Genomic DNA, 14,675 nt, shown 5'->3' on the forward strand with positions numbered 1-14,675 from the left:
ATAAATGTTAAAGATAGCAAAGGTTTAGTTTTAAAAGGGAATGTAAATATTACAAAATGAACCAGGAAGATGAGTACTTTCCCCTCTAAAATCCAGTTCAGAGTTTGCATCCTGTCTCTCCTGATTCTCCTCATATTTGAGCTATCTGCTACTTCTACATATGAGTTTTGCATAGAAATTAAAATGTTTTTCCTCAGCGTGTGAGGTAGGTACCATGCACAAACTCACAGCAACTCTACCAATGCTGACTACATAATGTGACCTGACTGATCCAGATCCAGTGAGCTACAATGTGAACATAATGCATTATAAACATTTAAAAGACAAATAATCATACCAACCTACCTAGTTGGACTTACACTCAGAAACCAGGATATGTTCATTCCCTATGTATGGTACCGATCTCAACAAGTTGATATGGGCATCGAACTTTGTTACTGTCACTTTGACTTAAACACATGCTTTCAGTTGAATTTGACATTATTTATTCATTACTAAAAAACATCTCTAGAAGTTTTGGTAAGGGATTGATGGACAGAGAGCCATATGAATGGCCCTCAAGAGCAAAACAAGTGCTATCACTTTAAATTAAGAAGGTCATGTTAGGATTAGTTCCTTGTTTAGACCTGCAGCAGCCCTTACAGCCTCTTTACCTTTAATTTTGAGGCATGGAAGAAGTGAAACAACCTGAAGCAGCCAACGAAGCTGTTAACAGAACCCAGTAGCATAGCAGAGGGCACCTGAGCTCTCAAAGTATCCAGGAGTTTAGTGGGTCTATTAGGATTTTGAATAATGTCTCATAGGACACACATTTTTACTAATTTAAACAAACTTAATTTTTTTAAAGGCTATATTACATTTCATCACATTGATGTCATCACCAAGGAAAACAAACAGTGACAACAGAACTCCTTGGGTACCACTTTCAAATCATGTAACTTGGTAGGATAAAGATTTGAGAAACTTGCTTTGTAAGATAGTAACTATTTTAAAAATGACTCAAAATACAGTGTACATTTAAAAAACAATGTTATAACAAAACATACCTCAAGCTATTTAAACATATCCTGATTGTACACTTCATGTCTGTCAAGTAAATCAATGTCCTATCCAGGCAGTTTAAACAAAGCATCTGTACAAAAGTGCTCAGTCAATAGAATAGCAAACTTAAACAAACGTTTTAGAAAAAAATATAAAAATAGTTAAAATTTAGGTTATAAATTTCTAGGAATTCCCCTTTCATGTACATGTGCCTTATAAAACATGTTTAATGCATAGAAATACAGACTATTTAAATAATCGGGTATGGAGAGTCCATTCCATTGGCTCCATTTCTGAGGAGGTTTTTCTTCAGGAGTTTGTCCAGGAGTAGGGATATGTAAACCAATGAATCAATACTATGATTTGCTAACTTGGCCAAGCGCTCGTGTCAGCTACTGTCATTTTGTTTCCTTTATACTTTAGCCATAGAACATGGAGAAGTGAATTATCAGGCCACGATCTTGGGTATTGTTGCCTCCCTGGTATCATGGTTGCCTTGCCGCAGTCATCAGCGTTCAGGGCTTTTCTGCTGTGAGGATAGATCTCTTTCACCTTGCTGATATTAAAAGGAACAAGCCATCTGACTTGGCTATGAGATCATGTCCGGAGCATCACCATTAGGTCTCTGTCGCAGAGTCAGTGGAGGAAGCGGCTTCCCATAGAAATCTGCATGAAGAAGAAAAATGGAAAATGTCAAACAGTATGGTAAACAATTTTCCCTGCTACCTGTTTCCAACGAGCATCTTTAAAAGCTTAAGATGTAGACAATTCTCACGTGAGTGGATAGGTGGGAAAGACAGAAAGCAGAAACAAAAATCCAAGAAAATTTGAACAAATTCAAAACATAACCAGGAACCCTAAATGAATGATCAATATCAAATAAATATACTTATAGGTTTTAGTTACACATTTACATTAGAAAACAAATATAAAATACTGAGACTCTACACCACCTGCTGCTAAGAGCCTGCCAATCACTACTGGTACACACCAGGCTTCTTTCTAGTGGTCATTACATGTATGTATTTTAGGAGAAGCAGACTGGCCTCCTACACCTAATGCTTCTACAATTCCGTGGTTTGGTGATTACAGGGTATAAAGTGATCCTTGCTTTTGAGTATGTGACCTGGAACTCAATCCAGAGCCTTGCACATGCTGGTAAGCACGCAATTGCTGAGCCACAGTCCCAGGCCCTCACCTTTCCATCTACATTATATTTACACTTTTACAGATATTTCATTATTTATTTTTACGTTTGCATATGAACAACATGAGGGAATTGGTCCTGTCCTCCAACCATGTTAGTCCCGGGAATTAAACTCAGGACTTCAGGCTTGGCAGCATAAAGTAACTTTATCAGCAAAAACAACGCACCAGCTTAAAATTTTATTTCTAACTTTGCCACAAATTAGACTACAAACCTAATGCCACACTTAAGTCATCATAAATTATTTTCTAGTAGATTACCTTAAAATTATTTTAGAAACATAGGTAAGAACACTTAAATATATTAGAAACGTACCAGGGGAATTATTTTCAATGCAATTGTAAATTCCAAACAAAAATGAAGCTGCCAAAATGCCCTAACAGATATTAATGCAATAGTACAAGCAGAACAGCTTAGCGCGGTGGACTTTAAAAGTAGGTAGACCTCAGTTCAAATCTTGATTCTGCAGCTCAGTGGCACAAAAGCAGCAGCGCTTGTCTCAGGACTTTGCTGCCCATGTTAAAAGGCAGTTTGGAAGGACGGAAATTGCCAAGCACAATAGTAGGAACCTCTTACTTTCAGTCACTATTGTTATGATTAGAATTATAAGATATATCCAATTATTTTGATGAATTTAAAATCGTTTTTATGAGGAGACCAAATGCATGTACATAGAATGTTCTTTTTTCCTTCTAAGAAATTAGTATACTTTTGTAGTTTTGCATCACTTCTTTACAGAAAACTGAATCATTCCACATGATAAAAATTTTAATTTCCTTAAATTTTCATAGTAGTTATCAAACATCTTTACAATGAAATTTGGAGACCAGTAAAAGGATACACAAATTTTTATCATCCTTCACAAAATTAAGCTTTGACAATATTCTTTAATTTGTACTAGCTGGTATTTTTGTCCACCAGGAACTCTGGTGGAATATGTAACACACTGATGAAATACAGATTGAATGAGTTCACAATATAAATAGATTCTCATTTTATGTCTCATTGACTGCCTCTGTCCTACCTGTTACACAGAGAAAGCTTTGTAAGCGATGAAAGTGACACAGAAATAATCAAGCTGTTACCACCAATAAATGCCTGTGATCACAGTAAGAATCTCCCTTACTCTGCTTTCAATCTGATTATGGCAATTGTTCAAGGTCGTGATGTGAACTCACAAACCATGTGCAGTTGGTTTTTAATTTCCTGCTAGCTCATCAAACATCTGCTGCGTGTCTGTCACCAGACTTCTGTCCACATACTTCTACATACAATGGGAAAGAAACGTGTTGCCCAAAGTCAATAAAAAGGAGAGGGGTTGGGGAGATGGCTCTGAGGCTCAGACCACTAGCTGCTCTTGCAAAGGACTGGGCTTCAGTTCCCAGCAAGCATAGGATGGTGCACACACATTGGTAAGTGCACTTCCAGGGGATCTTATGCCATCTTCTCACTACCACAGGCACACACTTGGTACACAGACATACTTGCAGGCAAAACACTCATAAAGTAATTTTTCAAAATTATATCTAGTAATACTATATCTATGTACTAAAGAATATTAGTTCTTAAAAATTTACTAAAACAAGTAAATAAATAAAAAGAAAAAAAAGAAAATTTATGAATAGTCAACTTGTATTTTTATACATATGTAAGGCCTTCACTATTTAGACCAAAACTAGAATTCCATTTTCAATGTTTTCTGTAATTTAAATTTTCCCCTATGTAGCTTTATGCTTTCAGATTATTTTTTCTAATAAACTACTTTTCTATCTCTGTTTTTGTTGTTTTGCTCTTTCTTTTTCAGACAGGCTCTCATATAGCCTAGGCTAGCCTGGAACACTCATTCCTCTTGCCTCAGCCTTCGATGGGGCTAGGATTACAGGTACACTTACTTTTGGATCCTGTTTCTCCTGGCCCTTCTTATTCTTATGCCACATGCTATAACTGCCCATGGAGTTTCTGAATATCACTCCAATTCTGCACTAAGAAAGGACAGTCATAGATACAATAGTATATTAGAAGACTACTTTTTCTATTAAATTAGGTAAAGTGCATGTCATATTCATCTTCATATAGCAAATGTTAGCTGGTGTCTACCCCTCGCACCCCCTACCCCAAGCTCATACGCTTCAACACATTAGTTGCAAACTGGTGGTGCTGCCACTTTGAAGGCTGTGGATCCTACAGAACACGAGTGACAGAGGAGTGGAGCCCTTGCTGCGATGAACGTGATGGTGTAGTTCTTAGACCTTACAGCTGGGTGTCGGGATCAATGTAGAAAAGTTTGGAGCTATTGGCTAGAGACACCCTAGAATGCTATAAACAAAGATCAACGGAAATTCTGCTGGACCCCTGCAAGGTCATGCTGAGAGAGGCACTCAGTAAAGGCCATGCCCGAGGGTTCAGATGGGAGCAAGGACTCTCCTGGGAATGGGTAAGTGGCCATTCACGTCCCATTATGCAAAGAATCTGACCATATCCTAGCCATCTTGAACTCCAAAGTAATGACTATTGTATTTGGTATTTAACACTCAGGCTGTGACATGGATATTGTTAGATGCTTCCAGCCAGTCTATCCTGAGAAGAGAGAAAAAAAGTACAAGAGGAAAATAGAGGCAGCAGCTTGGCCTGGAAAAGGAAGGGAGTACATTTAACACAGAGCATGTGTAGACACTGTAGGCCTGGCTCCTAAAGGGATTCGGACCATGAAAGAGGAGCTACGCACATCATACACTGCAGTGTAACAACAGAAAAGGCAAACTGAAGCATGCCTATAGCTCCAGAGAAGGTCCTAGAATGTAAAAGTACAAACTCATTAGAAAGATTTTCATTTACAAAGGGAGAGCAGAACGGATGACCAATTAGAAAAAAAGCTGTCTAGAGAGCCATTCTGTAGCCACGAGGAGACAGAGATCTACAGCTGGCAGCAGAACTTGCGGCTCTCCGTCTGTGTGGTGAGGATTTTGCAGGCATACAGAATGGAAGTTATAGGATGGTGGAAATGCCTGCTGAGTTGCAGAGAACAAACTGAGGCAAGGGCATATTTAGCAGTGGCAGATTTTCTGGCAGTGTGAACCATGAAGTCATGAAGGTGAAGCCCAGGCTGCTACACTGGAAACCCCAGAACAATGTCTGTTGAAGAAAACCACAGGCCCTGGAGACCTGCCTCCAGAGAAAGGCTGCAAGTGCTGCAAATGGCAAAGCCATAGGCGCAGGCAGAACAAGACCATTGGAGCTGACAGGGTACCTACCACCTTGGGCCCTGTCCACTGTACATGCAGGATTTAATATTTGCCCTGCTAGGCTTTGGTCTTGCTTCAGATGCATCCTTCCTTACTATTCTGTTCCTTGCTGGGAAAGGAATGTTTATTCCGTGCCATTTTATACTGGAAGTAGGTAACTTTCCTTTTTATTTTAGGGGGGCTGTTTCAGAAGGAACCTTGAACTTTGGAATTTTGAATAATGTTGGGACTGGTCTAACTACAATGGACAGTTCAAGTGAATGTTCTCAAATAACAGGTACAGAAGCTGCAGGTCACATTTTGATTCGGACATGTCCCTACATGGTGTATGACTGTCAGTACACAGACCCCCACCAGTGGCACTCCGGGTGGTTTTTAACACCACCAGGAGATGGAGTAGGTCACGAAAGGCAGCTTCTGGAGGGCAGCCCTGGTCTGCTTCTGGATCAAGCCCTCTCTGCTTTCTGTCTGCTGCCATGTCACCAAGTTGCCACAGAAGCTCTTCGCTCCAGGGACTGAGTCATTCTGCTATGGCTTGCCTGCTATGGTGGAAAAAAACCCTTCAGAAACCACAAACCAAGATTTATTTTACCTGTGGGAGGGGGATGGCTCTGTCTGGCAGTCTATCATAGCACTGTGAATCATCACTAAGACAGGTGCTTAATAAATGAATTAAGAGAAAATATTGGTCTTGTAAGAAATTACTTTTCTATATGTGTACATATAAATGGGCAAACTCTAATACTATGTTCTAATACTGAATATGTAAATTGATAATGTATTTTAATATGAATAAATTCAAGATAAAATCTTATCGATTAAAATATTACAGTATAAAAATCAGTAAATAAAATAGAAATAGATTACCTAAAATAGAAATAGGTAATCTGTTGGAACTACTGTATCAGGCACTCTCATACAGGCTAAGAATAAACTCACTTATCTACAAATGTAAGTTTTCTAATTTTCACTAATAATTATGCTGAAACTATTAGTGACCTGTACAGTATTCTGAAAGGATAGCAAGAAACAGGCTTGAATACTTGAGTAATGTGTTTTGGTTTGACATAGGGTAGAGATTTTGACAATACTTTTTCTAATGACTAAATATCTTTTTGTACTAAGTAATCTTTTTAGGAAACAAAGTTCTATTAAGTTACCACAGTAAGTGTAGTGGGTTCTCTTAGTGAACAAGTTTATGAAGGGACAATTAGACTTATTCTTTTGCAGTCTATCTAGGTACAATGTAAAAACCTAGATTTCTGGTCAGAAATGTGACTTGCCTGGGAGTCCTAACTATCTTTTCCTAGGCTTTATTTCTTGGATTTCTAATACAATGCTGGCTGGATTATAGCTATGATGCTTTCATCAAGGAAAAGTGGTTTCTTGATTCAATAAAGCCTTCGACAGAATTTTTGTTTAGCCTAATTTTATTTGGCTTACTAATTTGACCTCTCATTTATACACTGTGTTGACCTAGACTTCATTTTAGTGTTTAGTAACTGGATGCTGCATTACGAGCAGAGAGAGTGACTATGTTCACTATCACAGTGTACTGACCATAGGCACAGCACGACGTTTCCCAGCACAGTGAAGAAAACTGCAGTAGCTCAGAATGCAGTTGCCGGGAAACTTCCCGTCTCATAATTGCTTCTATAGAAGATTCCCATGAGTAAACACAAGAATGAGTCATCATATATTTGAATTGAGATCTTTTAAAAAATCAAGTTATATAATTGTAAGGTGCATTTAAAAATTAAAAAACAAGGTAAAATAAAAGGTAAAAGTATAATGAAAAGGATGGTAGTGGATCTGAAAGCTACCAAAATTAAAACAATGACAATCTGAAGGTATAAGGTAAATAAAAGTGATGTAAAATGCACAGATGACACTGGAAAACTGATCCTTTTGCATTACCATTATGACGTGTTTCACCAAGAGGCTCAAGCTTTGGAAGTCTAGTGACTTTGGGGGTTCCCCAGCCAACTAAAGGGAAAGAAAAACATTTAGAAGTTCTGTTAAATGAATACTTGTTAAGGTCTTTTCAGAGGATCCCTCCTTTGACAGAAAATATATTCAACGTTCCATGCCAATCTGAATATACAGTGACACAATCTGAACAGCCATGTACACATTTTCAATTGTCTTCTATTCACCATGGTACCGTAGGATGCTAACATCTGCTTCAGCTCTTCGCATTAATTACAGATTCACACCTCTTGCCACCATCACAAATACGCTACTGGCTACCTTTCTAATACCTAGCAGAGGCTAAAAGAATTGTTTTGTTAAAAAGAATACTAGATATCAATCTTGTAAATGTTAATAATCAAAAGTATTATCACTTAAAACTTTGGCAGCAAGGGTACAGGGAATTATGGATGCATGGATAGCTGACACATACTTATCAACAACTATGAGACGTGGGACAGTGCTGAAGGCTGCTTATAGTTTTTGTGTAGTTGTAGCCCACAGCTTTATGTGTAATGGCCCAGTAACATCTTAGAAGCTGGTATGCATGCTGCATTTATATTGAGAAAATCACGTATTTATGTAACTTTTAAGATGAAATGATCCAGCATTTTAAAATTTCAGTCTTGTTACCAATCCGTTAAACTTCAGTTCTCTACAGCAACGTGTATATAGGTATTTCAAGTAGAATTGGTAACATTCTAGGAATTATTGTGTAAAGTTACCTTAATACATTTTACTGGGCTGGAGAGATGGCTCAGTGGTTAAGAGCGCTGCCTGCTCTTCCAGAGGTCCTGAGTTCAATTCCCAGCAACCACATGGTGGCTCACAACCATCTATAATGTAATCTGATACTCTCTTCTGCAGATAAAGCACTCATATGCAATAAATAAAATAAATAAATCTTCTAAAAAAAATACATTTTACCATTTCACTTTTTGTTTGTTTGGTTTGGTTTTGGTTTTTGGGTTTTTGTTTTGTTTTGTTTTATGAGACAGGCTTTCTCTGTGTACCCTTGGCCGTCCTGGACTCACTCACAGAGATCTGCCTTGCCTCTCTCCCTGAGTGCTAAGATTAAAGGTGTGCACCACTGTGCCACAACACTGAAATGTTAACAGATTTTGCATAACAGACAGTAAAGGATTCTTTCTCCCAAACTAACAGAATAATGAAAACACTAACTGAAAACTATCTAATTTCTTCTTCCTTTTTTCCTACAGTGCTGCAGGCCGTATTTCTCATGCAGTGTCTATCAATTTACTCACCAGGAGGGGGAGGTGGGGCTGGGGTGGGGCTCTTAGGAGCAGATTCATCCGTATTGACAGGTTCTACCCGATGACTCCTTTTCATTCTTAGTTTCTTAGTTTTCTTTTTACTGTTATCTATAAGAATACAGATATGGAACTTTATATCATGAAAAAGTGAACTTCTACAATGTAAAAACCAAGAATAAAATGAGAGGATTAGCATTATTTCCATAACAACACCTTCTGCTTACCTTTGGGCACTAGTATCAACAACAAAATGCAAACTTATATTTACTAAGAATATACTTTAGCTGGAGGACAGGAGGAGAGTATGATCAATGAATAAAACACAAACAGCCAAGAGCCTATTTCAATTTCAGGAGAGGTCTTCATATTGAAAATTAACTAGCATTTCTCCCAAACTCAAAGTTATTTTAAACAACTATAATTGTCTAAGTGCAGGAACGTCCATAACGCTCAGAAAGGCCTGCAAAAAAGGGGAGAGGTGGCGACTTTTCTCGAGAGAGATATGTAGAGTGATTGATTCTAAGGACAAATACTTGAAAAAAAATCAGCATTTGAAATATGAAGAGCTCAATCAAATCTAAACACATTACTCATTAAAAAAAATTCCTAGACAAGATGTAGCCAATATATGCAACCAACATCACACTGGTAGATCTAGAAGAATCTATTATCCATAAAAACAAAACTGAAACTGTACAGACTCTCACAGAAGCATATCAACATTTTAAGGTCTCTCTGTGTAGCCTTGGCTGTCCTGGACTCACTTTGTAGACCAGGCTGGCCTCAAACTCACAGCGATCCGCCTGCCTTTACCTCACAAGTGCTGAGATTAAAGGCATACACCACCATTCCCGGCTCAATTTTACAGGATATTAAACAAATTTAGAACAAAGTTATAAAAATATTTTTGACTAAAAATTCCTAATTCCTAAAATTTATTACATCTATTTAAATTTACATGCAACACATAACATATACAACATTTTCTAAAATGAAAACTATCTGTAACATAAAATAGCCAATTTTGGTAAAACCTACAAAGCTACAGAAGACACAAATATATCAAGAAAATAATTATTTTTAAAATGAGTGAACGTGATGTAAGCCACCTCACTTCATACTGAATCAAAACAGAAATAAGCAGTATTACAATATAGAACAATTTTATGAGGGTAGTAAAAATAAACTCAGGTATACAGTCCCTTTCCATATGGAAAGGATGAAATGAGGAGATTTAGCACCTGACTCTGTGGACCGCTCATCGTCATTGTCCAGTTGCTGTGACACGGCCTCCTTGTAGCTCTCTCCCACTCCACCGCCACTGCTTCTGTGGCAGCCACCAGGCTGGTTCTGTGACTCTACTTGCTCCTGTTCTGCTTTATGTTCTGGGAGGCAAGCATCACTGTCTTTCTCCACAGTCTGCTTCTTTTTCTCTTGTTCTTGCTTTTTTTCATTCTGACAAACATGAAATACAATTTATCTTTACACAACAGTGTCATTTAAGAACATTCCAAGGAAGCAATGAAGTAAGAACTTTGGTGATTCAATGTTACTGTAAGATGCACACTGAATTTTGAATATACCATTAAAACATACTAACTGCAAAATATTCGCTTCAGAAGTGTAAAGAAAAAATTGCCAGTAGTTTCATAATCTAGAAATGACCATCTTTCCACATATAATCATTATGTTTTTTTTAAAGATTTATTTATTATTTATACAGTATTCTGCCCACATGTATGCCTGCAGGGCAGAAGAGGGCACTAGATCTCATTATAGATGCTTATGAGCCACTATGTGGTTGCTGCGAACTGAACTCAGGACCTTTGGAAAAACAGCCTATGCTCTTAACCTCTGAGCCATCTCACCAGCCTCTCCCTAATCCTTATGTTTTCTCAGCCTCTCCCACACACATGTAGACACATACCACAGTAACATACATGAATGTGACGCTCTCTGTACACATGTACTTACACATGCTGATGAAAGAAAACTGAACTGAGGGTTTTATTTTAAAATATGTTTTTCCATGTTAATGAATGCATGAAATGCTGAAAATAGTTACCTCAAATGCAGTAAGCATTGTTAGATCCTATTATTTTTAATCAACTGAATTAACATGTCTGTATATTTGTTATAATATTAATAACAAATAAATAATATTTAACATATATATTATTCTAAATGTTATATGTTTGTCATAAGTATATATAGTATGGATGTGTGCACGTGTGTGTATGGGTACAAGTTTATGTGGCATCCAGAGGCTGGCAGCAGGTGTCTTGAGATATGACCTCTAAGTAAGCTGTAGCTAAGCTTGGCTGGAGAGGCTGGCTAATGAGCTACAGAGATCCCTGTCTCCCTATCTTCTAGCACTCATGTTTGCCCAAATTTTTCATGGTTCTGTGGATCTGAGCTCAGGTCCTCATGCCTGTGGATAAGGTAACTTATCCACTGAACTCTCTCCCTAATCCTTCAGTTACGTTAATTTTTAAAATGAATTTGTTGTTGTGTTTTTAAGATTCATTTATTTATTACGTATACAATATTGTGTCTGCATGTACAGGTGCACATCAAAAGCAGGCACCATGTCTCATTATAGATGGTTGGGAGCCACCACGTTGTTGCTAGGAATTGAACTCAGGACCTCTAGAAGAGCAGCCAGTGCTCGCTAATATTTTTAAATGGTTGTATCATGATAGGGAAAGAGTGAATGTCTATTGTTGACATAGGTATAGCCATGTCAGGACTGCGAAAGCTCAGGCTATGGCAATGGTAAAGAGACACCCCACCCCACCCCACCCCACCCCACCCCACCCCACCCTCACGGTGAGGTTCAGAATGATGGCAAAGCCTTTCTCAGAGTCCAAATGAGAATGTTGACAAGGTGTGCAGTAAATGTCTGTGGTAGGTCCCCGGCCTATTGTTTCTGACTTCAAGATTGCTTCTCTACAGAGACTGTTCTTACTCAGCTTAGCTAAACCCGCCTCCTTGTTCAGAGGTATGTAATAATGCTGTCTCCTTGCACCCTACAGGGGATAACCCTGCTCAGTTGTATGTAACAAACACGCTGAGCTTCCAATGTGCTGTAGCTTCTCCACCAGAGCAAGACCTCCCAATCCCAGCTTGTCTGGGTATGTCTGTCTTTTCTTCATTCCTTCATTGGCCCGGCTATGACAATCCCTGGAGCCATGTAGGACTTGGCAGTACCATAACCTATTTTATCAATTACACTCAAACAGGTGAAGTGATTTTTCACTATTATAGGAAACAAGCTGTCTGAGTGTTTTAAATTACATTCCTAACAGTGGGACTATGGATTAATTGGGTTAGTACATTTTAAAATATGGCATAAACACAAACTTTTGATTCAGCAAAACTGAATCAATTCATATTTTCCAGGGTTGGGACAGAGACATTTGTTTCTCAGTGATTTGGAGGGGAAAGGATACTGGGGATTGTGCCCAGGGCCTTCCACTACTAAACAACTGCTGGCCAATGGGCTTCGCCCTCAGCCCATCTCTAACCCTCAGTCAGTGCTGCACATCTGAGCTCTGCTAAGCTGATGAATATGAACTTGGTGCTGTTTTCATTTGCTTTGAGTTTGACATGAATGTAATTTTGTTATTATCAGAGAATGACCATGAGACACCATTATGGTCCTGCCCTCTCCCACCCTTGAGGTAAAGTCCTGCCTTTGGAAAACCAGTACTCAGGTTCTTATTATTGTATTGGTTGTTGTTCTTTGGTTTTGTTTTTTTCAAATCAGCGCTTCTCTGTGTAGCCATGGCTGTCCTGGACTCCCTTTGTAGACCAGACTGGCCTCAAATTCACAGCGATCCACCTGCCTCTGCCTCCCGAGTGCTGGGATTAAAGGGTTGTGCCACTGCCCCTGGCTTTTTTATTATTCTTATAGTAATTTTTAGTACCAGCCAATAGTCACAGGACTGTGTGTCATGTGTGCCTCTTTTAGCATTAGGGGTATTTATTTACTTATTTATTTATTTTAAGTTCCCATTGTGTATTTTAACCCTGTATGGCAGTTCTTCTAAATTCAAATGTAATAAAATCTATTTTTCACTTCATGGCTTGTAGCTTGAGTGGTTTGCATTTTAAAGTTTTTATGTCAATATGTAATGTACATGAGTATAATAAAATTTAAAATATAAACATTAAATTATATTTTCTATTATCAAAAAGAGAAAATAACATCAATACTGGTACAAAAAATCAAATGTTAGTATTATAAAAAATGGTAAAATAGGTTTTTATCAAAAACAGTAACTATGACATACTTAGCTCTTATTTTTATTCCTGTGTACGTTGAAGTAACATTGCTCTTTTTAGATTGTACGGAACGTATTTTTTAAGTGGCTGTGTTAGTCAAACATTTGTTCTATCACTATGCTACATCCCAGCCCCCCCAAATAAACTATAAATGGGAAAGAAATGGCTAATCTCCATACAGTTGCACACCTTCGACGTCATTAGAAATTCTCTCTGGAAGAATTCTCTAGTGCCCTGCCTGTTGTCCCAACACCTAACCACCTGTTCTAACTCCTTTATTTAACACATGGAAAGCCGACTTGCCACAGTTCATACCTCAATGATTACAGCTGCTATGGGCTGGAACGGATTAGCAAGAACTGGCCCCGAGTCCATCTCAGCCAGAACACTGCTCCCATACAGTTCAGTTTGCTCTCGTTCTCTGTTTGTAGGAGGAAAAAAATTAAAATTCCTTTAGAAAAACTGCTGAACCCTCTTTAATTTAAGTATCTATTCATGATTCTTAATTAGAGTAGCACTTCAAGAAGACACACTGATAACAGGATGCTATGCTTCTATAAAGACGAACCATGTGAATTTTAAAAGAAATCCTAAGAGGGAGAACCCCGTCACAATGGAGCGGCCTCCCAGTGTCTGAGTAGGAAGAGCCAGTGCAACAAATGAGAGTGAATATTCCACGGACAGAAAGCCAGGAAGGATGCTGGGAAGTGAAGAGAAAGCCAGACAATATGAAGGGAAAAGGACAAAGACAAGCACAAAGCAGTTCTGGATTTCAACTTCAGCTTGCCTCTTGTGGGAGGAAAACACGCTGCTGCAAGCTGCAATCATAAGGGGAGTATAAAGGTACCAGCAACATCTGGAATAGCAGCCGACCTGAAGCCCTAACTACAGGAGAAACCCAAGCTTCTGCAACTGTCCAGGACAAGAGTTTGGCCTCAATGTAATACTTATACCTAATAAATATCTAAAACCCTGCTATTAGGGAAACCATGCCTATTGCTCACCTCAGCAAACACTCCAATGGCTTCAATTAGGAGCCATTTTGAGAAAGGTCGTATTCCTAGGAACTAAATTGCTCTATTGGTTAAAAAACAAACAAACAAACAAACAAACCACCACCAAAACCAGGTGAATGATCAGAACCTCAGAGTCCTAAGAACCCTCTGTAACAGTGATAAGGTGGGACACCACCAAACAATATAGTTGTTCACAGCATATTCATGACAAATCAACTGTACGGTTTAAGCACAGAAGGTGGGATAGGGACTGGAGGGGATGGGGGTCTCAGTGGTAGATAGTCCCTTTCTGTAAGAGTGACACTAGATGCACCAGGGTCTGGGTCTGAAAGCACAGAGACCCACCATGGCACCAATTCTGTCTCACAGATTCACTGTTTTAATTGTTTCCTTGACAGTCAAGGACATTCCAGAAAGCACAGTTCCAGTATTTGCCGTGCCCCACAGGCTGGCAGGCTGAGGGCCTCTGAAGGCAGCATGCACTGCCTGGCCATGCCACACACTGCTGAGGCTCCAGGTGCACGCTGGGATCTTAGCTGCCAGACTGTGCCACACCTCTAATATACATATAACAAAACCCTCAGAGTCACCACTAATGAACCTGTGTGGCAGGAAGCAGCCAGGGAGCAGCCTGGAT

The 14,675-nt window shown here is 38.8% G+C and overlaps 1 protein-coding gene across 1 annotated transcript in view; it reads right to left on the minus strand.

The window, feature by feature from the left end:
- Positions 1 to 536: 536 nt before the first annotated feature.
- The window catches only part of Arl13b (ADP ribosylation factor like GTPase 13B), a 57,998-nt gene continuing 43,859 nt past the window's right edge, over positions 537 to 14,675 (minus strand). The window contains exons 6-10 of the mRNA XM_051150108.1: positions 13,338 to 13,443; positions 9,977 to 10,190; positions 8,727 to 8,843; positions 7,408 to 7,476; positions 537 to 1,707 (exon numbers count right to left, since the gene is read on the minus strand). Coding sequence (XP_051006065.1) covers positions 1,631 to 1,707; positions 7,408 to 7,476; positions 8,727 to 8,843; positions 9,977 to 10,190; positions 13,338 to 13,443 — 583 coding nt within the window. The 3' untranslated portion in view covers positions 537 to 1,630. The remainder of the gene's footprint in view (positions 1,708 to 7,407; positions 7,477 to 8,726; positions 8,844 to 9,976; positions 10,191 to 13,337; positions 13,444 to 14,675) is intronic.

The sequence above is a fragment of the Acomys russatus genome, chromosome 8 (genome assembly GCF_903995435.1).
Source record: "Acomys russatus chromosome 8, mAcoRus1.1, whole genome shotgun sequence".
Taxonomy (NCBI): domain Eukaryota; kingdom Metazoa; phylum Chordata; class Mammalia; order Rodentia; family Muridae; genus Acomys; species Acomys russatus.